Source organism: Anthonomus grandis, chromosome 2 (assembly GCF_022605725.1).
Source record: "Anthonomus grandis grandis chromosome 2, icAntGran1.3, whole genome shotgun sequence".
Lineage (NCBI taxonomy): Eukaryota > Metazoa > Arthropoda > Insecta > Coleoptera > Curculionidae > Anthonomus > Anthonomus grandis.
In genome coordinates this window covers 15,606,535-15,633,063 of record NC_065547.1, presented here as the reverse complement: position 1 = coordinate 15,633,063, position 26,529 = coordinate 15,606,535, and the positions used below count along the sequence as shown (strand labels likewise).

At 32.3% G+C, this 26,529-nt stretch overlaps 1 protein-coding gene across 2 annotated transcripts in view; it reads left to right on the top strand.

The window, feature by feature from the left end:
- The window catches only part of LOC126747929 (probable ATP-dependent RNA helicase DDX52), a 349,907-nt gene that overhangs the window by 274,641 nt on the left and 48,737 nt on the right, over positions 1–26,529 (top strand). For both annotated transcript variants that reach the window (XM_050456916.1, XM_050456911.1), the window contains exon 9: positions 14,027–14,188. In XM_050456916.1, coding sequence (XP_050312873.1) covers positions 14,027–14,188 — 162 coding nt within the window. The remainder of the gene's footprint in view (positions 1–14,026; positions 14,189–26,529) is intronic.

Sequence of the window (26,529 nt, the reverse complement as noted above, 5' to 3'; positions counted from 1 at the left end):
GAAAATTTAATTTTGAAAAGTTTTCGCAGTTTTTGTTTTTAGCTAAGGATTAATTGTTGCCGTGGTTTCGGTCTAATGGAGACGGCTTGTTTGGCCAAAAGTCGCAGACGGGATATTAATATCGAAACAAAGTGTTATTACAAGACATTTTATACGCCAGGATCGTTCTCCTGAGAATAACGTTGGGGAGATTGAGTCTACTTAAAGGTCGGGCAGTAAAGTTTTATTTGCTGTTAACGGTTATTTTGTCAAGGATAATGGACTCTCCGGGATGTTTAAAATGTGAAAAACAAAGAATCACACCCTCAGGATGATTCTTTATCCAATATAAAGGGTAGTTCATTGTATAATATCAGAAATAGGATCCGCTGTATTTTAAGATATATGTGATATCTTCTTCCTCTTATGAAAGTAAAATGTTTATGAGAATTTATTATTAAGGAGTTTTAGCGGACTGGAAAAATATTATGTTAATAACCCTCACCCTATGTTGTTTTCCTCAAAACGGTTTTTTTTGCTATTATTGTTATTTGGTGATATTGCTGTTAATCTCTATTATTCGAGCAATTTGTGAAGTAAACGCAAGTTTTCCCTATTATTAGAGAGCTTCAATATCGGCATAGCCTATTGAATTACCGAGTTTAATTTACAAAAAGTTATGAGCCCAGAAATTTACAAAAGTTATGAGCCCAGATTGCAGTTCTGCCGATTGGGAGAGAAAGAAATAATTTGTCCTGATGAATAAGAGTATACTAAGAAAAGGAAAAATCGCACATAAAAATATTTAATAAAAATGTTGCTAATTAATAAAAACTATTGGAAAATTAGAATGGAATTGTTCAAAAATGCATTGATAGTGAGGTTGACCCAAGTGAGTCTGAAGAAGTAAAGAACGATAATAAAGCTAAATGATTAGTTATCCATGGTATAAATGACATACAATTAGAAGGCTTGCGGAGTTGTAACTCTGTCTATGAGATGTGGGAAGTAAAAGCCAAGTGTGAGAAAAAGGGATTGTGAGGAAAAATTTTCCTTAAAAAAAAGCTCATATCTATGAAAATGAAAGAACTTGATCATTTGGAAAAGTTCATAGAGGATTTTGAAAATATAATCCAACGATTAAAATACCATGGTATACAAATGAGTTAAGAAGATATAATATATGAAATTTGTTTTAATTGTTTTAAAACAGTTTTAATCTTCTCTGAAGATGATGACATCGTTAGCGAAACACGTGTCGAGATCAAAATAAACAGGTTTGGTTAGTGGTAAAACTGTCTCTTAATTTGAATATAAAGGGTAGTTTATTGTATAATATCAGAAATAGGATCTGCTCTATTTTAAGATATGTGTTAGATCTTCTTCGGAAGGATTATGCTCTAGGATTTAAGATAGATTCAAGAGTCTCTTATCAAAATAATGTGTGTATGAGCATTTATTATTAGAGCGTTTTCGCAGACAACCCAAACGATCGATTCATTCGATCCTCTTACCATCAATTTCCATTTTATATGATTTAGTAATAACTTTTAGTAATAACGACATTGCTTTTGTTTTTTCTGCATTTAAGTTGGAGTGAAGATTCTAGGCCGAGGGTATAGTTTTATATAAATAAAAGGTTTCCAAAAATGAAGGGTACAGGGAAAAAACCAGCGATGTCATGTAAACAAACCGGCTGATGCAATATTCATTTTTAAAAAACGTGCCAATATTATTGTAACTGCAAAAGTGTGTCTTCTTGTTTGTCTGTGTGATTAATAATAAACCATTATGGCTAATAGTGATTCGGAGGGATCCGTTGAGAATAAAATTATGCCTTCAAAAAAAAAAGAAAGAGAACCGGTCGGATGTCAAAGGTCTCTAAAATGTTGAAGTTATCCACTCATGAAGCTGGACAGCCTTGTAATTGCTCAAGATTAAAGTGCTTTGAGGTACTTAATAAGGCGCAAAGAGCAGAAATATTGAGATATTTTAATGCCCTGAGCTCTCATGATGAGCAAAATTATTATTTAGCTGGTTTAATTACAGTCTTACCTGTCCAGCATAGAAGACCTCGTCAAAACGAGAATACTGCCAGTTTCAATGATGCAAGTTATGCGTATCGAGTTCGATTTCGCGATGGTGATATTCTGGTGTGTGCCAAAGCTTTTTGTTCCATTCATGGGATTACAAAAAATAAAATAAATTATATAAAGGAAAGCCTCAAACGAAGTGGTGCAGCTCCTAAGACGTGGAAAGTATTCAATAAATAGAAAATATTCAAGTGATGAATTTCAAATTAAGCTTAAAAGTTTGACTGATACTGATGAAATTAGAGAATTAATCGTTATGAACGAGTTGCATAAAAGAAAGGCTGAGGCTCGTTTTATTCAAGGAAAAAAGCTGCAAAAAAAAGCAACAAAAAGGAAGCTATCTGCATTGATTTTGCAAAAAATATTTCAATTCCTAAAATTCCCACTAACGACGTGTATTATAAACGCCAATTGTCTATGTACGCCTTTAATGTACATGTCCTCTCTTCGGGTCAATCTATTTTTTATACCTATCATGAAGGAAAGGCTAAAAAAGGATCAAACGAAGTTGCATCTTTTCTTCTCCATTTTATCAATAATTATTTAGACGATTTTGAAGAACTGCAAATCTTCTGTGACTCCGCCAGAGGACAAAATAAAGACTTTACCATTTTTCGATGTATTCATTTTGTAGTAAACAACAAAATTCATAATCTGAATGAAATAAAAATCACATTCCCTATAAGAGGACACTCCTATTTAGAATGTGACAAAAATGTAGGATTGTGGGATTTGAAGAGCCCCTTTGAGGCCCCGGAAGAGTTCGAAGAAGTCATTAGGCATTCCCGCTCCAAACCATCGCCGTTTGTTATAGTGAGTGTGTCACAAAATATGATACTGGATTGGAAATCATTTTTAGACACAATATATTTACAAAAATGCCCATTTAAAATCCAGATTTTCAAGGAAATAGTGGCATCATCTGATCATAGCCGCCTTATCTACTACCGTTCAACATACAATGGACCAGTTTTGTCTGGATTAATACGAAAACGCTATGCTACGCCAAAGGCTAAGTTTAGCGACCTAATGAGCCTCATGAGGTTTTGCAGTCCAAAAGCCGTGACATTTTTTCAAAACCTGGCTCATCTCCAACTTACTTTATAATAATATGTTGATAAATAAACATTAAAAATTCCAAAAAATCTTCTTTTTTATTTCAAAAATAAAAGCAGCTGGTTTTTGTCGGTTTCAGGTGACATTGCTGCTTTTGTTCCTGGAAAACCTTGAGTGATGCAGTTTTTGTTGCAATAAAGCCGTATTTAGTTTTTCTAAACCAAAAAACTATAGTCATAATACTTAATAATAATATTAACTTCTGTTTTATGTAAACTTCATGTTTACATTCGTTTTGGAAATAAAAATAATTGGTTTTAAACATTAAAATTCAATTTACTCTAATGTGGAAAGAAATGACATGTCTGTTTTTTTCCCTGTACTTTTCAAATACAGCATTCAATTTCTCTTTACTTTTATTTGTTATGGCATGACGTTTTGTATCGGATTTGAGACTTCTTCAGATGGCTGTTAAGAATATATAAATTATAAAATTAAAACGTTTTGAAAATTACAACAAAATACTAACCTAGGATACAAACAAACACGCAAACAAAGCAACAGTTACATAATTACAGAACTTAAAACATTTACCAACATATCCAATATTCGACATCAAATTGTTACCTTGGAAAAAGTTTTCATAGAATTGAATCCATGATTCCTCTGGAAGATTTTATGAAGATGTAGAACAAAGGATTTAATCAACCATCGATTTCCCAATACCTATTTATTACCGACACGTGGATGATACTTTACTTCTTGTCCCTAAAAAAATAAGATTCAGGATATCTTATTAATAAATTCAATAATTTTTTCACTACATTAAAATTTACCTTAGAAATCCTCCTTGTGGGATTAATTGTATTAATTGAATTTGTATTAAATACTAGTGTTTTAAATATTATTGTATTAATTTTTTAAACACTAGTATTTATTTTACTCAAGGAAAAATATAAACTGATTGGTTTAGAAGCGCGTAGGTATTAGTTATTTAAATTTTATGTCTCATGACCCTAATAGATGTAAAATTGTTACAATCAAAGTAAATATTCATTTGATAAAATTATTTTGACATTTTCTTAGCGCCATCATTTAACTGCACACTACACCAAAACATTCAGAATTGAATAACAACCCATTTTTTCTAATTTAAATATGGCAAAATCATATTGCGTCATACATCATTGTATTCGTAATAAAATATGCTATTCAATACAGAGTATACTTTTGTTAAAGTCCAGTTTAGAGATCTATTAGAATCTTTGATGTGTCGCAGATGCCGCACTAACTAGTCCGTGCGCCTATGTCATATTTATTGTCGCATGATATATATGTTTAAATAGCAAAATTTTATATTGCCTATCTATGAAATCATTTTAAATATACGTAAAACCCCATGTTTTTTACTATTTTTTATTTTTCTTTCGAAAAATAAAAATGTAAATGTAAATTTTTAGAAAGAAAATAATATAAAAAAATTGACCGCGGACTAAAATCCAAGCATCTTACAAAATATTTTAAACACTTCCAGCACTCACAGACTTGTCACCTCTTTTTAGCCAGTCTATTAAACAAAGATAAAACACCTGCGTTCTGGCGATTCCTACTTTAGACTGTGCAAGTGATTTTGTATCTCTCTCTATCCCACTGATTTTAAGAATTACGGGGCCGTACTCAAATAAATTTTTGGGCAGTTTTTGTATTACTTTCGTGTTTTTAAAGAGATCTTTAAGGATGGGTCTATCGCCTTTAAAATAGTTGTTGGATGGGTCTATCAGCTTTAATAGTTGGGAGGGGGGCCATGTGAGCTTATTATTTGATGTGTTTTGCCGGCTATGCTTTTTACACGTTTATGAAAGTAAAGAATTTAAATTTGGCCTGTATTCGTCTAAATTTTTTGCAGTTTTTACTGTGAGGAAGTGTGTTTTTTTATTTGTGTTTGTGGATTTGTTTTGGTATTATACCTATTTGGTACTAAATATAGAAATAGGGGGTTTTCATGAGTATATTATAATAATAATATATCATAATATGTATTAATTAAAAAAAACTATAATAAAGGACATTGAATGTGGCAGCCACAATCCCCATTAATAATCACTACCATGTAAAAATAAATCTCAATTCCCAAAAAAAGACAAACCAAAACATTTTACACTTTTGTGTCAAAAAGTAACTATTTAATGCCTTAATCCACAGAATAAATGGGCCTAAATAATTCGTATCACCTATTCTCTCAACAAACTCAAAAATGCTTTATTGTCAATATAAACATAGAAGTTGTAGACAAAGCCAATAGACTGAACATTAAAGGAATAAAAACGAGAAACTAATTTAAAATAAAATAAAATTATATAAAACTTTGAAAAATACTTACATGCTAATCATTAAAACATTCACCTAAACTATAGTACGCTTTACTAGCAAGAAATATTTTCGTCCTTGTACGTAGGCTTTTTTCAGTCTTAAGTTGTCTTATTTCTAGTGGAAGTTTATTAAACAGCTTTCTACCTCCATATATTATGATAGAGCTACGGACAAGTTCAAAATGAGGAATGGGTAGCCTTAACAAATAATTTTGTCGCGTATTATAGTGGCTTCCTAAGTGGTGTTCCTGTTTATATTTTCTAAATAAAAACTAAGCAAACTGTTTCCAAAATAAAAATACAACACAGGGTTAAAAAATTATGACTTACAAAAAGCGGGCGACATGAGTCACGAGGCTTGGCCCCACATAGATATCCAATGGTTCTTTTCTGGAGTACAAACACTGAACTAAAAAGTGAATTTGAACATGAACCTCAAACGCAAATTCCATATCGAAGGTGCCACTTGATAATCCGAAGTATGCAGATCTGGCGATGGATAAATTAAGACTGGTGGCAATAACCCTTAGGGCGTAGCAGCCTGATGAGACTTTTCTACATACATTCACAATATGGTCATCAAATTTAAGAAACTTGTCTATGGAAAGACCCAAAAACTTACTGAACGGTGGCATAATGATGGCTTCATTATTTAAACATATATCATTTGTATTACATTTAAAATTAAGGATATTTGTTTTGGAAACATTAAATGTCAAAAAATTTGCATCACACCAGTCTTTTATTTTTAACAAATCTGCACATATATTGGCCTCCATTTGAGAAACATTAGAGTCGTGCCAGAGGATGGTGGTATCATCGGCAAACAATGTAAATTTGCCAGTTACCTGCAGTTGTGGCAGATCGTTCACATAAATGAGAAAAAGTAAAGGACCAAGTACTGATCCTTGCGAAACACCCACATTTATATTAAGTTCCTTAGAGATACCACCATTAAATTTGACAGCCTGGACATGATTTGATAAGTAGGAACGAAACCACTCAAGGGCAGTTCCTCTGAAACCATAGAGCTCCAGTTTCATCAGCAGCACTCTGTGACTCACGCAGTCAAATGCCTTGGACAACTCACAGAATACCGCTGCTGCAACATTCAGTCGGTTGTACAGGTGCTCTAGAAAGCTTAAGATAGCATCATTTGTGCTCACAGACTCACGAAAGCCAAACTGGTAAAGACTCAATAGGCCAAACCTATTTAAAAATGAAACCATCCTCACCTTAACGAGCCGTTTCACTATCTTGGCTAAAGTAGGCAATAACGCTATAGGTCTAAAGTTAGAAGGACAGTCGCGATCGCCACCCTTGTAAAGAGGAACAATCATTGCTTTTTTTAAGCACTCTGGGAAAACTCCAGACATAAATGAAAAGTTAATTGACTCGGCCAAGACTTGCAAAGAAACAAGAGGTAAAACAGAAAATATTTTAAGAGAAAGCCCATCCCAACCTGATGAACTCTTATTCTTAATATTAACCATTAACTGTTTAAGCTCTTCTACACTTGTGGGGGCAAAAAAGAAAGATTCGGCTACTACCACATTGCTCAATTAGCTCCTGGGATCTATTTTTTGTGAGAGATTGGCTGCAAGATTACTAGCAATATCACAGTAGAAGGAATTGAGGACATTGGAATCTAAGGTACTTGGAATAACCAAGACATTATTTTTGCCCCTAAGCTCATTTAAAATCTTCCAAGACTCTTTTGCTCTGTTGAAGGAATTATTTATCCTCCTTTGAAAGTAGGTCCACTTAGCCATTCTGATTGAGTTTCTGTAAATCTTGCGGTATCTGTTATAATAATTTAAAAATGTTGCATTGTTCATAGCGTATTTCCTAATGTAAAAAAGGGAGCGCATATTTTTCCCAGATACTCGTAAACCCTTAGTATACCAAGGTTTTCTATTTCGTTTCTTAATATTGACAACAGGAAAAGCAGTGTTAAAATTGTTTAATACTATTTGATGAAAGCTATGCAGTGGGTTAACAGTAGTCAGTAGTCAATACATTATTCCAACTTGACATATTGCAAAGCAAAGAGACTTGACTTGTTATAAGGGACTGATGGCGCTAAAAACTAAACTTATGAAATTAAAATTTTTGGTTAAACTCATTTAACGTACTTAAATCTTATATTTAAATAAAATCTTGCTATCAACTATCCTGAATTTCTAACTTAATAAAACTAAGCCCAAAAATCCCGAATAATAAAGTCTTAAATACAAATAAATTTTAAGGCCGGACCTGTGCAACTTTTCACGCTTGAGTGGCTGTGACTAGGGTCAGGCGTTTAACAAAATAGTACGTGGGCGCATGTAGTCAAATTTTACGAATCAAATGTATAAATTCTTAAAAAAATGCTTAAAACATTTATTTATTTAATGAAATGATTAAATATCGCTTAGAATATTACTTTATGACTCTTTCCACATAAAATTTTGCGATTTAAACATGCATGTCATGTGACAATAGAAGCAACACCGGCACACGGACTATTTGCGGTACATCAAAGATTCTAATAGATCTCTGAACTGAACTATACGCACCATATAAAAAAATAAAGTTAATAATGGTTTATCCGAAATGAAACGTCGAACGGAAAATCTCTCAACGCTATTTTGTAGAGCTTAATAAGTTGCCATGAGAAGGTGTATTTTCTTTTTCGGCAAATTGTGGTTTTTTAGACATATCTCCAGAACTTCTTAAAATTTTATAACTTTCTAAACAGCGTATTTTTAGGCTTGAAATTGCCCAACTTTTCTCTAATTTAACCATCTTCGTATCTCTTTTATTTCCAAGATCCCCATGATAGACATCGTTATCTTGGACACACTATTATAAGATATAAAATAAATTATTTACAAGATATAAAATGTTTTCCTCTCTATATAGGTGTGGTAAATAGGCATTGAAGCATATATTAATATTTTTTTTAACTATGGGAGGTTGACGTAATTTCTAATGTCGTCAAAAAATGTCTGAATTTTTGATCCTGGATTCTTAATTTATTATTAAAAAGTCCATTTAATCTAATTTTCAAAAATGTACCGTGAGTCGCAAAAAATTAAAATTTTTGATTTTGCTAAATAACTCCCTAAAAACAAAAACGACCCTGAGCTTTTATCTTTCATTAAAAAGTAAATTTAATTCAATTTTCAAAAATATATAAAGTTATCCCAAAAAGTGAGTTTTTCTGTTTTTAAAAAAATTAAAAGTGGATCCAGTCCCAAAAAAAATCGAACTGTTGACTTTAAATCTGAATAACTCCCTGAACACACAAAAACGACTTTGGGTTTACATTTTTCTATACTAGGAGACGGAAATAATAGTCAGTGACGTATTTTCAGCTTTAGGGCGCGCCGAGTGAAGCAAGGGAAGAAGGAAATAAATTCAGTGGCGGCAACAATTTCTCTTTAGTTATTATTTATAATGCCTATTATAATGTGATAGTAATAAAGAGGTAAATATGTACTTCCTATCTTCAGCTTATTTCATACAAAGAATTTCTAATTTTAAAAGATAAAATGATTTGAATTTCACGTATGGGCTTAGTACCTTTACTATATTTATAAATTCCTATTATATATATAATTCCTATTATTCTGTTTTTGAAGGTGGTAGACATTGGTAGAGTAGTAATAAATAGATTTAGTTTACATAAATTAATAGATACAGTTTACACTTGATAACGGTTGAGGATACTACCAACCGAAACGTCGTGTTAAATGTTAAAATAAAGGCATTGCAAGTTCGAGAAGCTATTTATTACTTTCCTATTATTCTAATTACGGGTAGAATTTTTAGTAAATAATCAGCGTCGCAAACCCTAAAACTCTTTCAGGTAGGTCAGGTACCTATAGTCTGCAGTACTAGCTAAAAGGGTTGTATCCCTAAAATATCCGTTACGCAGGTATACACACTTTAATTCTCAGGTATGTTATTAAGTTGCAGCATAGAGAACTATAATAAAAGGTTTGTTTATTATATTTCTCTAAAATAAAGACCTTTTATTATATTTCTCTATGAGTTGCAGTGCTAGGTTACCTATAGTTGGCAGTACTAGGTACAAGGGTTGTATCCCTAAATTATCCCTTATGAAGGTATACCCACTTTAATTTTCAGGTAGGTTATAGGTTATTATTTTAAAACACTTACTTAAACATTAATTTGGATTTTAATTTATTATTAATTCATTATTTTTGAATATATTATTAATTCAAAAACTCAAAAACTGTGCGAGCACTCCTATGTACCAGGTCTCGGCACGACGACGATAATGAAGGAAATGAATCAATCGTTCAGTGTTGCAGTGCTGCCCGACCGTCGCTGTAACTTTCGCTAGATGTAACCGACTTTTTTCGGTAGATTGGAGAAAAAATCGGTAGAAATTAATATTGTCGTAATGTGATGCGAAAAATTTTTTTTAAGTCATACATATTTTATTATATGTGTTTTCTACAATAAATGAGACCCAACACATGATTTTTTAAAGAAAATTTATTTTTACCAAAAAAATTATACAAAATATTATATAATATATAAAAGTGTTACATAATATAATATACATTATATTGTAGGTATATACATTGTATATACCTACCTATGTAGGTACCTAAAGTATTGATTTAGCCTGCTATCGGCCATAAATTAATTTAAATTTAATTTAATTAAATAGTTAATAATTAATACTCAATAATGAACTTAATACTTAAATCTCTGGTAGCCTTTAGCGCTCGCAGCATAACAAAATCGACTAGGTAATCTAGGTATATACATATGTAGGTATTACTCTTTATATATAGTGCTGCTGTTCATACTGTCATTTAATTTTTTTTCTATAGTAAAGTCGAAACAATTTTTTTCTCCTATAAACTCTTTGGTATAAAGAAGAGAGGCGGAAGTATTCACATTTAAAGACATCCTTTGGTTAGTTTTAATCAAATTAAATTGAGAAAATTTTTTTTCAACATTTGCTGATGACACAAAGATGCAAGCAAAGAATGTTTTTAACAAAATTAGTCAATGTCTTAAATGGTGCGGTTTCATCACCCATTTTAATGTCCTCAACCTGTTGCCAAAATATTATCACTTCCTTTGAAAATGTTTGAATTTCTGCTGTATTCCGCAGAAGGCGCCACTGATTATTTAAATTTTGTAAGTTACCAAATTCAATTAAATTAGGAAATGCCGCAGCTATATTGACAATCGAAGAAACAGATCCTGATTTGACTACTTCTGGGTCTATCACCCTAGCAAGTTTTTCTAATATATTGTCTTTTAAAGGAAATCTTTCGAGTATTTGGGAACAACCTTCTATATAAAAATCTAGACATCTTAGGCGAAAAAATAATAATAGTTCATTTAAAATACTTTCCGTTAAAATCGTCTGTTCAACATTTCTTCCCAAATATATATTTTCAATCGCCAAAAAATTCCCGGGATTTTTAAAGTTAATATTTTGAATAAGTGTATTTGTTATATAATCTCGCTTTAAAAAACAATCAAATATAGTTCTTAAAATGTTACTAATATTTTTATAAATAACATGGACTTTTGGTGACTCAGATTGCATTTCCTTATTAAGGTTATTAAAAAAAGGTAATATAAAATCCAAAAATTGTAAAAATAATTTAGTGGTAGGATCTCTGAGTTTTGTTAAAATATTTTCAGCAGCCAGTAGATCTTTTTGACTTACTGCATCTGTAAAAAAAAGTTTTAGGGCATTATATTGCTGAAGGATTCGGGATATCGCAGAATGCACGGAAAGCCAGCGGGTTTGTGCAGGATGTAAGATTTTGTGAACTTTTGTGTCACAAAATTGTTGAAACTCTGAAAATTCAGATACTCTTTTAGGACTGCAGTTAAAATAATTATAAATATCACGTGTTAAGTCTTCAACAAATCGTGGTAATTTTTGGCAGGCGTAAGAGGCACACAAATGAAATGAGTGACAAATGCATCTCATAGTGTATAATGATGGAACATCTTTTTTTAACAATGCCATAACTGATTAATGTTGACTTATCATAACATTTGCACCATCCGACGCGAACCCTATCATGTTTTTTTTATAATTAATATTATTGCTCTGCATAAACTCAATATTATGATTATATAGTGAACTAGAGTCCGCTGAAGAAACCTTTACCAACCCCAGAAAATCGTCCTTGATGGTATTATTTCGATAACTTCAGGCAACCATACAAAGAGTCTTTTTGCAGCTTCGGTCTGTCGATTCGTCGACTATCAATGAAAATTTATTTTTTTGAAGATGCTCACAGAGAAACTCGAACGCATGCTGCCCCAAAACATTTTTCACAATACCTGTTGTTTTGGTCCTGCCGCAAGCCAAACCTTGAGCCACTTTCGAGTTGGGGCAGATTTTTGTCACAATTTTCACTAAATGGTTCATTGTTGTAAACGGCAAATTATGTTCAGCGATAAACGCACATAATCTTATTTCTCCTAAAAGTTAAAATTTATATAATATATAATTACAATTTTTTTAGCAAATTATACTAATTTTTAATAAAGCTATGTTTACCTTTTATGTTTTCCTTTAGCTTTTTTTCCCCTGGAACGGCACATGCAAACGAAGTTAAGGTTCTTTGTTTTAGAATAGCTTTCGCATTTTGTTCATGACCCTTGCTTTGGCTATGTTTAATTAAAGAATCTTTTCCACAACTAATATTAATATCCTTGTTACAGGGTTTGCAATATGCATAATTTCTGCCTTTTTTACTTTTACTCAACCATCCCTTAAAGTATGATAAATCTTCCCAACTTTCCTTATAATTTTGCATATATTTTGCTTTTTTTCTTTCTTTTGTAGAAGAACCAGGGTTTCTTCTTTCGTCGTCCGTATTATTATTACTTGACCCAGCGTCACTATTCATTTTAACGTTTAATTGAAAATTGAGAAAAATACACACACGAATCACCAACCAAACAATGAGAATAAATGAACCGCAGCGCAAAGGTTTTTACAAGCAAACGCCCGTTACGAGAAATCCCAAAAATCTTCATTCTGGGTTTCCCCGCAACGAGCGTTTATTATTCGTCCTAAAAATATCAACTCTAAATTCTAAACGTCACTTAAAATCAACGATTAGTAAATTCTAACCTACGTTATTATCTAGTGAGTTTATTTCAATAAATCATTTGCTTAATTTATGAGTATCAAGGTTCTAAATTTTAGCTAAAATATAAGTTTTTTTACACATGAAGTTTTAAAATATACGACTACGACTTTTCGCTAGAAATAAGGCTTAAATCGGTATATCGGTAGATCTACCGAAAAATCGGTAGATCTGGCAGCACTGCAGTGCTGTGACCTCTGCTAGTGTTGTAAAAATCCGGATTAATTTAATATCCGGAAGTATTCATTCGGATGAATTGAAAATTCGGTTTTTTCATCCGGATTAATTCATCCGCTCGATGTCTCGCCCGTTCGGCAAATTATGCCATGTTTTGGGCTGGATGCTCGACCGTCCGATAAACGTTTTTTATAGCTGTTTTTCGAATATATGCATTATGCAACCCTTTAGACATTTCGTTCTTACCGATTTCTACATGATGTTAAAACTAAAATAGGTAATTATGTATGTAATAAATCAAGTGTATTTTAAACGATGCAAAATATCAATACAAAAATGGTTTGTTGTCGATTGCCGGGTTATTTGTCCGGACGAATTAATTCGGATTCTCTTAGCCGGTGGAACGTGGAACTTCGTGAGCCTCGTGCAAGCTCATACAATTATTTCATTGTCGGACGACGGGCGAAGTGTATCCGGACGATTTAGATATCCGGATTGATTCGGAATAATTTGATATTCGGATTGAACGGACGATTAATCCGGACTCTTTGCATCACTAACCTCTGCTCCGTCGTCGATCAATATCAGTACAAAAAATTGCGCCGTCTAGGTACTTTCTTTAAACTAGGGGCTGCTTCAAATATTCCGTAAGCTGCAAGGCACGGCCCGAAATAAATTTGGCACCAGTGCGCGTTTTCTTACAAAATTCTCTGGCTTTATTTAACCGAGCGGCAATTTGTATGTGTATATGCGATTAAAAATTTAAAAACATAAGTTTAAGCCGCTCCTGTTTTCTCGTTGCCGAACTTACTGACTATTATTTCCGACTTATAGTATAGTCAAAAGTAAATTTTGTCTAAATTCTATATTTCAAAAATATGCAAATCAATCTCAAAAAGTGGGTTTTTCTATTTAAAAAGACAATAAAAAGTGGACCCAGCCTCAAAAAAAATTCAAATTTTTGACTTTGAATCTGCATGTCTCCCTAAAAACAAAAACGACCGTGGATTTTGTTTTTTTTAGTCAAAAGTGCATTTAATCCCTATTTCAAAAATTTACAAAATCAATCTTAGAAAGAAAATTTTTCTATTGAAAAAGTCAACCCAGTATTAAAAAAGAAGAGTTTTAGCAGCTCGTTATTAGAGAGTTTTAGCAAACTTTTAATAAGAAATTGTATATATAACCCTCTCTTTTATTCCAGTATCGCATACATCGTAAAAGAGTCCGGCTGTGAGATCCCAGAATACCTCCTCACTCTAAAGAAAAAATCGAAAAAAGAAGCGAAGAAAATGGCGAAAAAAGCCCCTGCAAGGGATGACATCACAACGGTGCCACTTTACGATCGCATTAAGGGCGGAAAGAAGTAAGTTAATATTTATTTTTGTTGCATAAAATTATATAATAATCAGATGGTATGATACCAATACAACATTGCTCCTTTTATCTCTTACCTAACATTGACTAATACCATCTGTCTCATCCTTGGTCATCATAAAATAATAATAATGATATATATAGTATTAATAAACGGTATATTATTAAACTCGACGAAGGCTGTTTGCTTAACCGAGCATATAGAAATTAGCAATACATAACATTATAAATTACATGTTATAAACAGTCCTAATTAGTAACAATAATTATGATAATGAGAAATTCACAAAATTCAATCCAAATAGAATTAAAAGTTCAAAACCCTGGTATAGAACTATATTTACCCAACATAAATCCTTTTATGTTTTTCTTAAAACTTGACAGACTACAATTTTAGAGTTTATCATACAACAAGTTGTTATATACTTACTTCTGAAGCATTAAACGAAAAGCTACATGAAAACATAGCTGTGCGATGCTTTGGTATATTAAACAGGGTATTTTGACATGTGATACGTTCGTAAGTAGAGAATCTATAAGTTTATCGCTCTCTTAGGGTAAAAACATAGTGAAGCTTCGAGCTACGCGTCAAGGGCGATTCATGCGTGAACGCTTGCTTCAAGAGTACATAGTAGAGCGTTTCAAGAAGGCTATCTAATTTTGAATTCGAAAATTTAATCAGTAAACAATATGAGCTCAGATAGTGAGGGTGAAATTCTTTTTGGTGGTGCAGCTTTGCTTATTCTACTATGGGCAGAGAATATAGTGTCCATCCAATTAACAGTAGAAGAAACCAGTTGGGACAGTACTATACTCTATTTCCAGACCTAAAAAAACATCCTAGACGCTTTTTTGAATATCTTATTGTCTCTTGAATATTTAACTATATTCTAGAGACAATTTCACATCATATTAAGTCGACATGGACGAATGTTGTGCGTCAACCTATTGGCACAGAAGATAAACTTGTTGTGACGCTAAGGTAAGTCAGACTTTTTACTAAAATAAAATGCAAATGAAAATAAAGATTTTACTCTGTTGAAAAAATATACTGTAAATCTGAAAGTAAAGAAGGTCGCTGTAAACTTAACATTAATTCACTTTGCCTGTTTGTCAGTATTTTATTTAATATCGAATTCCGGATGTGGGATAGAAAAATTCTATTCTATTATATTATATTCTATTCTATTCTAGTAAAGATCATTGGTACCTTGGTTAGGATTGGTTTGATTGTTATAGTTCAGACTTTGTAACTGGCGGCTTGGATATGGAAAAGCATAATGTTGCAAGCATAATGTTCACATAAGGCAAAAGGCTATCATTCTACTTCAGTCAGTCGTACGAGACGGTCGTGTTTTTCGTTCGTTGGCTCTGCTAGTATTTAGAATTTCCTTCTTCTTCCAGTGATTTCAGAAATTTATGACATTTTAAGTTTCCATGATACAAAATAGAAAAATCTATATGAAAATATAGAAGATATCTATCGCCTCCATACTTCTTCTGAAAATGGACAAGAATCTCTGTTCCATTCAATTAGAGATATGAAACAGAAAATATTTAATCTGTTATCTATTCTTATGGACAATCATGATGACACTGTTAAGATCCAGGTCCATAACTTATCCAAACAAGAGTTAATACAGGAAATTGAGAGCTTGCGGAAAAATGTAACCAATTGACGCGCATCTTAGATCAATTAGCTAAAGAAAAATCTAATGTAAAAATTAGCCAACCTGTTGCTAAAAAAACGATTGCTTGCCTGACAGAAAACCGAGGCTCAGAGGTGCTTACAACACCTAATATCAACTCGTTGAATAAAGATGAATGGCATTATGTGGTTATGTCAAATATTTCACCTCAGTTCATCGGAAATCAGCTTGCGAACTTTGTCAAGGAAAAACTGGGAACCACGGACTTTATCACATGCTTCCCAATGCTAAAAAACAAAGAAAATGCACATTCCGACTTCAAAATTGGTGTGCAAAATATCAATTACTTAAAACGGCTGAAGGATATTGGCATGTGGCCTCCAGACACTTTTATCTCCAATTCATGTTTATCATCCTCAAAAACACTAGAAAAAGGTAATTATTACAACTTCAGGCTTACCACCTTGTAAGACTTTTGCCCCAGATAGTCATAACCTGTCGCAACGGTCGGATGCAGCAACACCAGACACTCCACCCAGGAAAGTTAAATCTTTGAAGATTGGTTTAGACAAGGAGTCGATAGCTACTTCGAAGTCCCTAGCAACTGAATTGTTGGAGGCTGATTTTATCATTGATAGAGATGGGGAGATGAATAAAACATCAAATATAGACCCGATGACTCCACCATTAGTGAGACTGTCAAGAGGCTCGGATGCGGCAGATGGTCGTTATTTACTGGCTAGGCTAAGGGATCCCTCAATTTAAAAACCCCTCAGGCTATTTCTTTCATATCTGCATGATCAGCCCTCCAGTGTATGTTTTGAAGGACACACCAATACCAGCATCCGATTGGCACTTGCCTCAGACGGACTTCCTGGTGACGTGGACGCCTTGCGGAAGCTCTACTTTCGATACCATAACGCCTATGGTATTGGTCCAGCTGAAGTAGAAGCAGATCTGTCAGCCTTTGGATCCTTTTTCTCATCAGAGAAATTGCTACGCCTCCAAAGGATTAGAAAAAGCCAGAGCAATTACTATTCTAGTGGGTCTCCTACTAAGAATAAAAATTTTTAGTTTGACGCAAGAAGAGGATCAAGCACCCTCTAAAATACTGGACAATGGCAAGCTTAGTATTTTCTCTCTAATATTCAGTTTCTAAGATACAAAACTGATGATCTATTTCTTTTGTTAGAAGAGCTTCATTTTCCTGATATCGTTGCCATATCTGAACATTGGTTAAATATCGATGAGCCCGTTTTTATTAACAATTTCTCTACAGTGGCCAGATTTAATAGAACAAATGTATCTAATGGAGGTACTTTGATAATGTCTAAAAGTAACGACTTTTCAGTAGTAACCAAGTTCGATAATTTAATATCGATAAATTAATCTCATTAAACTAAGCAACCTATTTTCATACACAGACGTAAAAATAAAATGTTATTTTACGTATCTCGCGACTGGAATGCATTCTGCTGCTTTGCAGTATTCATTTTTAATGGGAAGAAGTACAATCGCAATGATCATTAATGAATGTTGTCGTGAATTATGGACTATATTACAACCACTAGAAATGCCCGAACCTACTGTTGAAAAATGGAAAGAAATAGCAGAGGAATTTGATCAGAAATCTAATTTCCCCCACTGCTTTGGGGCAGTCAAATACAAATTTGAAGACACGTTAACTTGCTGCTTAAGTGATATAGATGTACATGGGACTGGAGGACAACAACTACGAGGACAACATGTCAGAGATCGCCTGAAGGCAGTTTGAGTTGGCAAAATGCTATGATATAGATAAGTATTAGTGTATTGTGTTTATTTAATAGATAGGTCTCTCTAGTATATTAAAACCACTTCTTTATACAATTTTTCTTGTAGATTTAAAGACATTTTAAAATGTTGTAATTACCATTTATACACCGGCGATACTCACTTGGGTTCATCAGACCACAAATTGATAACAACTATCTGCGAAATGACCATTCCACCAAACGAATCAGCACCTCCCCGTAGAGTATGGCACTACAAATCTGCAAACTGGAGGGATCTATAAAACAGTCCTTCGTCGATTTCCCTTGGCACTCTGTATGCTTCCAAAGAGCTACAGATGTGATTTTAACGGGCATGGAATATACCACATTCCAAATAAAAGATTAAATACTAATACAAAACCTTGGTGTGACAAAAAAAGGGAAGCAGTCGAAAGAAAACACCGAGCATATAGCCTATGGAAGCAAAACCAAACCGCCGAAAACCATGCCCAATTTATCGAAGCAAGAAACAACTGAAAAAGAGTTATCGACTCGACCAAGGAATCGCACAATCAGAGGGTTAAAAGCAAGTTACTTAGCTATCCGAGTAGCTCCAAATCCCTTTGGTCTCTTGCCAAATCTTTTAACTTCAATTTTAGCAAACAATCAATACCGATGAAAATGGACAATTGGTGACCACATCAAAAGAAAAAGTCAGTATGCTAGCCAGCTTGTTTTCTTCCGGCCGACAGGTTCCCGCCGGAAAAACACCACCAACAATGGAGCAGTTGACAGTTGAGTTGACTTTTTGCCACAAATATGTCCGAAACACTGGTTCCGATGGGATACCTGCCCTGGTACTACAACAGTGCGTAAATGAAATTACTCCTGTACCTTCTAAGCTATTTAAGCTATCTTATGTACAGAGGACTTTTCCATCGTTCTGGAAAATCGCTCCAGTGCAACCGATTCCGAAGAAGGCAAAAAAACTACACCATCCAGTTACCGACCGGTTGGTCTGCTTCCAATTATTTCAAAAGTTATGAAAAAGGGCATCAACGCAAAACTGCTAAAATACCTGGAAAAACACAATACGATAGACAATATGGTTTTAGAAAAAACAGATTAACAGGCGACATACCAACTTATGTCACACATTTATGGCACAAGGCCTAAGCATTGAGCAATATGGAGAAAGAGTTTTAATAGAGTGTGACACGAAACTTTGTTAACTAAATTGAATGCCTTGGGTCTTTCCGCGACACTTTGCTCCTAGTTTTTCAGTTTCAGTCTGAGTCTCCTAGGAGTTACCGCCGAGACTAATTTAAATTCAAATTTAAAATGGTTTATTTGTCAAAATTTACAGTTTTATAGGTGAATAAAAATTACAATGAAAAAAAATACATTTTGAAATTACATTTTGGGAAAACAAAACCGTTTTCCCTAGTAACCACAAGCAAAGAAGGGATGAAAAAGCCGTTTACAATTTACAGAAACAATTTTACAAAAATAAAAATAACGTTTTTATATAGGAAGGCAAAGTAAGATATAAAATTAATTAACCTAAGATTGTAAAACAGGCAGCAGCAGTGCGACAACGGACGAGCGCAAGGTAAGAGGATAGACGAGGCGAAAAAAAGACTCCAAAAAATAAGCCCAAGATGCGTGCATCGTCCTAGAGTCCAGCGTTACTCAAAGTGTGCTCCGCGGAGGCCCGGTGCTCCGCGAAACCTCCGGTAGGGCTCCGCCAGCAGTCATAATAAATGAATGCATGTATTAAAGTGGACCCTATAAGAATAGAGTTACCTAAGATAAAAATAAACAACCAAAAAAAACCAGCAACACCTACTTATAGGTGTTACTGTACATATACGAACATTTAATATACATATAAGGTTTTGTACTTCTAAGTTTGACCGATATAAACACCATCGCATTTACAACATGAAATTTTATCGATTGCATTACTTTTAAAGTCCTTTGGTGTTTTCGTTTTTAATTTTGAAAAGAACCGTTTGGTAGTGTTTTCATTCTTGAAAGCAATGTTAATATTATCGTCATTAAGTGCTCTTGCAATCTTCTCAGAGAGATTACTGACATTTAAAGAATTTTCGGCGGTTTTGATCTGTTTTTGAGTTGTTTGATTAGTTTTAAATAATTTTATCAATTAATTTATGTGGATAATCATTATTTAGAAGAAAGTTTTTTTTTATAGAACATTCTTTCTGTGATAGTCGATATGAGATAGTTGTAGTGTCCTACTCCTAAATTTTTTTATAATAATTTTTCGTTTAAAAGAATGATTAAAGTGTTCGATATTTCATATCCAAACCCAACATCCATAAAACCCAAGAAATTTATAACCACAACTGCGCCGAAGCGGCAACCTCGCTGATGCCTTATTGTCTAACCTGGCTTCTACGTCACGGCGCGGCGCCGGCACCAGACGCCACTAAAAAGCACCCGATTCCCGTCACCATTCGGCTCTATCTCCTACTGTCCCATTCGGATATTTAAATATTATGTGAATGGCGGGCAACCAACAAAAGAGCAATGTTTGCTGCTAGAAGCAACGGTCTCTGGCAATAAAAATAATTAATGTAAATAATAATTAATGGAATAATAATTTAATTAAAATGAAAAATAGCGTTTCTGGAATAATAATAATTATTGATTCTTTAAATAAATTAAATATAAATAAAGGATGCAAACAAGAAAATTGAATTATTAATTTTATACATAATACCCTAATGTAAATGTAAGTATCAAAAAAAATCAGTTTGGTTGAACGATCCAATGGAATGGAAATTGAATTTTTTTTTTTTAATAAATATTTTTAAAAATTTCCTTGGGCGGACATGGATTTATTTGATTTTGGATATTATTTAAAATTACTATAGTTTATTTTTGAGAAAGTGTTATTTGAAATATTTATTTTTCTACTACCTTGTAAGAAAATTTTTAATTTTATTTCCCTGCACAATTGATTTTTTTATTTGACTATATCTTGCTTATTTTTTATAAAATTAATTTTTTACATTAAATTGTGCTTATTAATAAGAATGAAAGTAGAAAATGAAGTACTGTAGGAGCGGTGTCATTTCCTCACTGTGGATGCTTTTGCTTAGGGATGCCGCGAGACACGAGACACGAGATGTCTCGTCTCGTCTCGTCTCGTCTCGAAGCCATTTTATCTCGTCTCGAAAGTATTTTGTCTCGAATTTCGAGACGAGACGAGACGAGATAAAAATGTTCGAGACAAGGCGAGACGAGACGAGACGAGACGTCTCCATATATGTAAAATGCTTCTAGTAATAATTGGTAAAATTGTCATTAAAATCACGGAATAGGTTTTAATTATTTTTTTATTTCCCCATTATTATACTAATGGGCTTACGATTTGTGTAACAAATGTTGGTGGTGTGTAGATTGGAAAAAATATCCTTAGAATTTAGGGGTATGTTTATTTAAATCTCTTGGACCAGTCACGTCTGTTTTTATTTTAGCTGCGCATTTTTTTTTCAACTTAACGTTTTTATACACACTCTTAAAAATAGGTGAATAAAAATTCAACAATTGTATAGATTTTACATACAATTTGATTCTGGAAATGGTACAGAATCAATTTGTGTAGAATTTCTCTATGCTATTGTGTTTAAACAACTGTGGTTCTATAATCAACAAATTGTGTATCAATTTGATTTATTTTATTGTATATATAGTACACTATTTGTGTACTTAAATTCGACAATATTTTATATTTATTTAATATAATTGTTCAGTAAAAAAGCAAACTCTTAGTGTTTTTTTAACATGGTATGTATAGGAAAAAAACACAATTTGTGCATTTTAAATACACACGTTAGTGTAGGTTGTTTTAACAATATATTTTATTTTCTTTCATTTCAACTATTAAATTTTATTACAAATTGTGTATAATAATACTATATATTGTTTTATAAATTTAAATATAGTGTAGGTTACTTATTTTAGGTTTGTATATCAAATTAACATAAGAACTGGAGTTTTTTATTACAATGTTTTGTATTTGTATTCATAAAAATTTAAAAATAATCAATATATTTGTATAAAAAAAATAAACAAATTGTTTAAAAATTTAAAATACATTTTAGAGAATTTCGTCATAAATTTGTGTAATAATAAATTCTAGTGAGCCTGGGAAAAACAGGATAAAAAAAGGCTGTTTTTTTATTTTAACAATTTATTTAATTGTATGAAATATTTTCGAAAATTCCACCATTAATACATTAAAACAATGTATTAAATCTTTTCTTCAATCGTTTCAAACCTAAGTTTTTTCCATAGATATTTTACACTGTCTCCTTTATAGCTCCATGTAAGTTTAGGGGATCTTGGTGGACACGATATATCTACAGGAGCCTTCCTTCCTTCCTATCCAATAAAAAAAATCTTAATTATTTGTTTTAATAGTAATAGCCTAGGTAATTTTTAAGAAATTTTTAAAATTTAATTTTAAAAGGTTTTTAGTTTGTTGATAATAGTTTAATTAGCATAGTAACATATCCAAACTATGATTAAGTAGATACCATTTTGTAATACAAATTGAAATACAAATGCAATAAAGGTTACAAATTTAACCGACCTCTACATTAAAATTGAATAGGTACAAAGATAAAAAAAAATGTAAAAAAAGTAAGTATACCTACTTATCTATTCTACTGTAAAGTTATCAGTTATCACTGAAAAACTAAATAGGTACCAGCTACCTGTCTAAACATCAAAATATCCAGTAAATTACAAAGTATACAACAAAGGCAAAAAAAAATATGGTGCTTACCTAATTACCTACCTACAAACTGCTCCTGGAGTTGGTCCAATAAACCCCACTCCTTAAGTTTATCTTCAACGAATATATCCATTTTTTTCTAATGCAATTTTAACACTTAACGAAACGAAAAAACCTTAAAACAAATTAATGCCGGCCGATTGATTGAAGGACTGAAGAATGAACAGTTGAACACCTGCGGCACTGGGAATTATAGCAATGCTGCCATCAAATGTATCTTAAAGATTACACCGCCAATTAAAAAAGTTACGTTTCCTTTTTCCTTACGCGTGTTATTATCACGATATTATTTAAATAAATAAAATAAGAACTTATGCTGATTGGGCTTATTTTTAAATATCCTATTAAATCATTTTCAATTAACAACTTTAAATCGACTGCAAATTTTGATGCATACCTTTACAACTGTTTAATATTGAATCTGGCAACATTGACGCTAACAACGAAGTTCTAGCGGCAAAGGCAAGGGCGTCGGGCGCGTCCTCCTTTATACACAATTGTGTATTATAACTACACAATACATAGTTTAAAATTCTATAATTGTGAAGGGCTATTAGCAAGAATCGTTTTTATTCTACACAATTGTAAATAAAATCAACACAAGCCAGAATAAAAAAATAATTAAAAATTGTAGTAAAAATATACTTGGTTATTAGATTTTTTACCAAACTGCATTGGATTAAAAAAAAAAATGTGGAATATTTATACACATTATCTTAATAATTAATATCCACTTATGGTGTATTAATTTAATATGCAATAATTGTAAAAAATATACACATTAAAACATATACAAAATGCCTGAGAATTTTTATACAGGACTGTGAGATATTATCTAACAATTGTGTATTAAAATTAAACATTTTTTTTTACACAACAAAATGTGAAAAAATCCATCGGGATTTTTCTGTGTGCAAGGTGTGTCATAAAACGGTGGGCTTTCTTATTTTAAACAAACACCATATTTTATTATATTTTTTGAATTTACCAAAAATTTAAGAATATTACCTGCATTCACCGGACGGAACAGTTGCGTCACTGTTACAAAACTATATCGAAACCCTCCGAAAAATGGTAAAGTCCAGTGCAACGATATATTAGAATGGTCACCCGTCAAAACACCAGCATTCCACCTGCCAAACAATGTCATCCACCTTCTATTTACATTGTTTGAGAAGTAAAATGCTGGTGTTTTGACGGGTGACTATTCTAATATATCGTTGCACTGTACTTTAACTGCATTCATAACGTGTCGATTTGTCCCTAGAGTTTTGGTTTTGCCACATTTTGCAATTGGCTTTATAATTATTATTTAAAGAGGCTCCTATTTAATAATATATTCACATACATGTTATGTTTTTTAATACCTATCTTTCGTCTCGAACAAACAAAATCGAATGATACTTTGTCATCTGTTAAAAAAGTCTATAAAAAATGTCGACGTCTACAGGTAATATGTTCAATACGATTATTGGCATTTTTGTCCTAAAATAAGTATTTCTATATAACCTTCTAAGCCATGCTTCAAAGACTGTGTATACCCTTTATAATAAATTACTTACTTAATTATGGAATAAAGTAAATATAATAAATTATAAATTTTAGAATAAAAAAATATAGAGCCAAACAAATACACAAATTTATGTTTAATATTTTAATAGGTACATTATAGTTATTACATTGCACTCTTCATAAAGAAATAATATAAATTCTGAAACTTAAATATTAAAAATACGAGAACAAATTAAGTTTACGTTAAATAAATATATTTTATAAATGCAACAACAAATAAATACATTTAAAAAACAATATAATATGACAAGTAAGATATAAGTATAAACTTGAATGGGGTGCTCATATAAATATTTTATTATTAAATCTTAAATTAATTAAATCTTTCCCAACATGCCTACCTACCCAATTAATTTAAAAATCGAATATGATTTTTTTTAACTTTCATACTTAACTACCTATAATATGTTTATTGTTTATGGGGGTCTATTAAATTCTTAAGTTTTATCCTGGACTTTTACATAGGTATCAGAACTTTTCGAGACAAAACGAGACGAGACGAGACGAGACGAGATAAGGTCTTGTCTCGACGAGACATAAGCTTGTCTCGTCTCGTCTCGAAAAATATTTGTCTCGAACTTTCGAGACGAGACGAGACAATTCTTAATCTCGTCTCGTCTCGTCTCGTGGCAACCCTACTTTTGCTAGATCAAACTTCACCCACTTAAGGAAATTATGCACTTTGCTCCGTTTTGTTATACAAATAACTATTATTTTTTTATTTTTTTAAGTTCTCTATATGTGGACATATCAAAAGGAAAAGCCCAACTTAAACAATAGGGTATTGTATATTTAGAAAAAATAAATAAATGGAAAACAAAATTTATTAAATATTGTAGTATTGTACTTTAATTTTAATCTTAAATATATAAATGTTATTAATCTCTTTAAAATAAGTACCTATTTTTTTAAATAACTTTTATACCTAGGTAGAGAGGTAATTTTGGTAAGTGAAAACACAATGGATTTAATTACTTATACTGTTATATAAATGTATTATATATTAAAAGTTTTATTTTATAAATGCTGCAAAAACATGTATAAAGTATATGACTGATTTGAAAAGAAACTTAATTATTTTATGCTAAAATACTAATTTACAATTCGCAGTTTCCATTAATACTCATAAGAAGAAACTGCAAGAATCTTATGAGATAGGTAAGGTTTTTTAAATATTTGCCGAAAACTTACATAAAAAATTATAATACACATATACATACATATACAGGGTGATTCATTAATATTGCACGAAAATGAAATGCCGGTTTTTTTGGGTTAAATTATGACGAAAAGTTCCTATAAACATATGTCCGAAAGTGCTTCGTTTCCGAGATACAGGGTGTTCAAATTTTCTTAAAAAATCGATTTTTTATTAATATCTAAGAAATGCCTTTGCTGTTTGCAATGTCATTCACACCATTTCTGGATATCTTAATGATGTATCTTTTTGACATATGACAGTTGATTTGTTATTCCAGGGACGTGCCCACGGGGTAAGCGGGTTAGGTTTTTTGTACAAAAAATAGCACCTAGTAGATTTTTTGAACCTCCTGTACATTTTTTGGATGACGCAACTAAAGATGGAATTGTTTCAACTCTTGGGTGTTTTTCGTATCTCCCTCCGTTTTCGATAAAAAAATTAGTTTAATGCAAACGTTTAAAAAAACTTGAATAAACATAATAAAATGCCTACTTATCGATTTACAGGGTGAAGAATAGTAAATACGGTAATTTGGAATTTTGACATGACATTAACTGTACTACCTGTTGAAAAATAGTTTTAATTAAACTTAGGTACATTAATTAAATTCTTAGAATAAACATTAGTAAATTGATGAAGGTAATGAAAAGCTATGGACTAAGAAACGTACGCTATAAGAGTTGTTCAAAATGAGTTCCTCCAACTGCAATGCATGCGTCTGTCCTGCGACGCATTGACTGGCGAACACGTTCAAAGATCCCTGGCGTGTTTCGAATAATATCGCAATTTGCAATAATACGATTTCTTAATTCTTCAACATTTTCGATGGGGGTGGTATAAACTAATTGCTTGAGGTGGCCCCAGAGGAAAAAGTCTATTGGATTTAGATCGGGAGATCGCGCAGGCCAGGGTTGTATACCTCCACGACCTATCCAACGATTGGGATATACTCTATCTAAATACTGTCGAGCAATTAAGCTGAAATGCGCCGGAGCGCCATCATGCATGAAAAACATTTGGTACCTTAAGTCAAGCGGGACGTTTTCTAATAGTGTTGGCAACTCCTCTTGAAGAAAATGCCGATACACTTCTCCACTTAACCTTTGTTGCAAAAAGAAAGGACCAATTAAGTGGTCTTCAATGATTCCAACCCAAACATTCAGTGAAAATTGGTGTTGATGGCGACTTTCACTTATTCCATGTGGATTTTCATCTGCCCAAATGTGATTATTATGGAAATTCATTATCGAATTCCTGGAGAAATTAGCTTCGTCCGTGAAAAGTATTTTTGATAAAAAAGGAGGATTTTCTACAATGTTTTGTTGT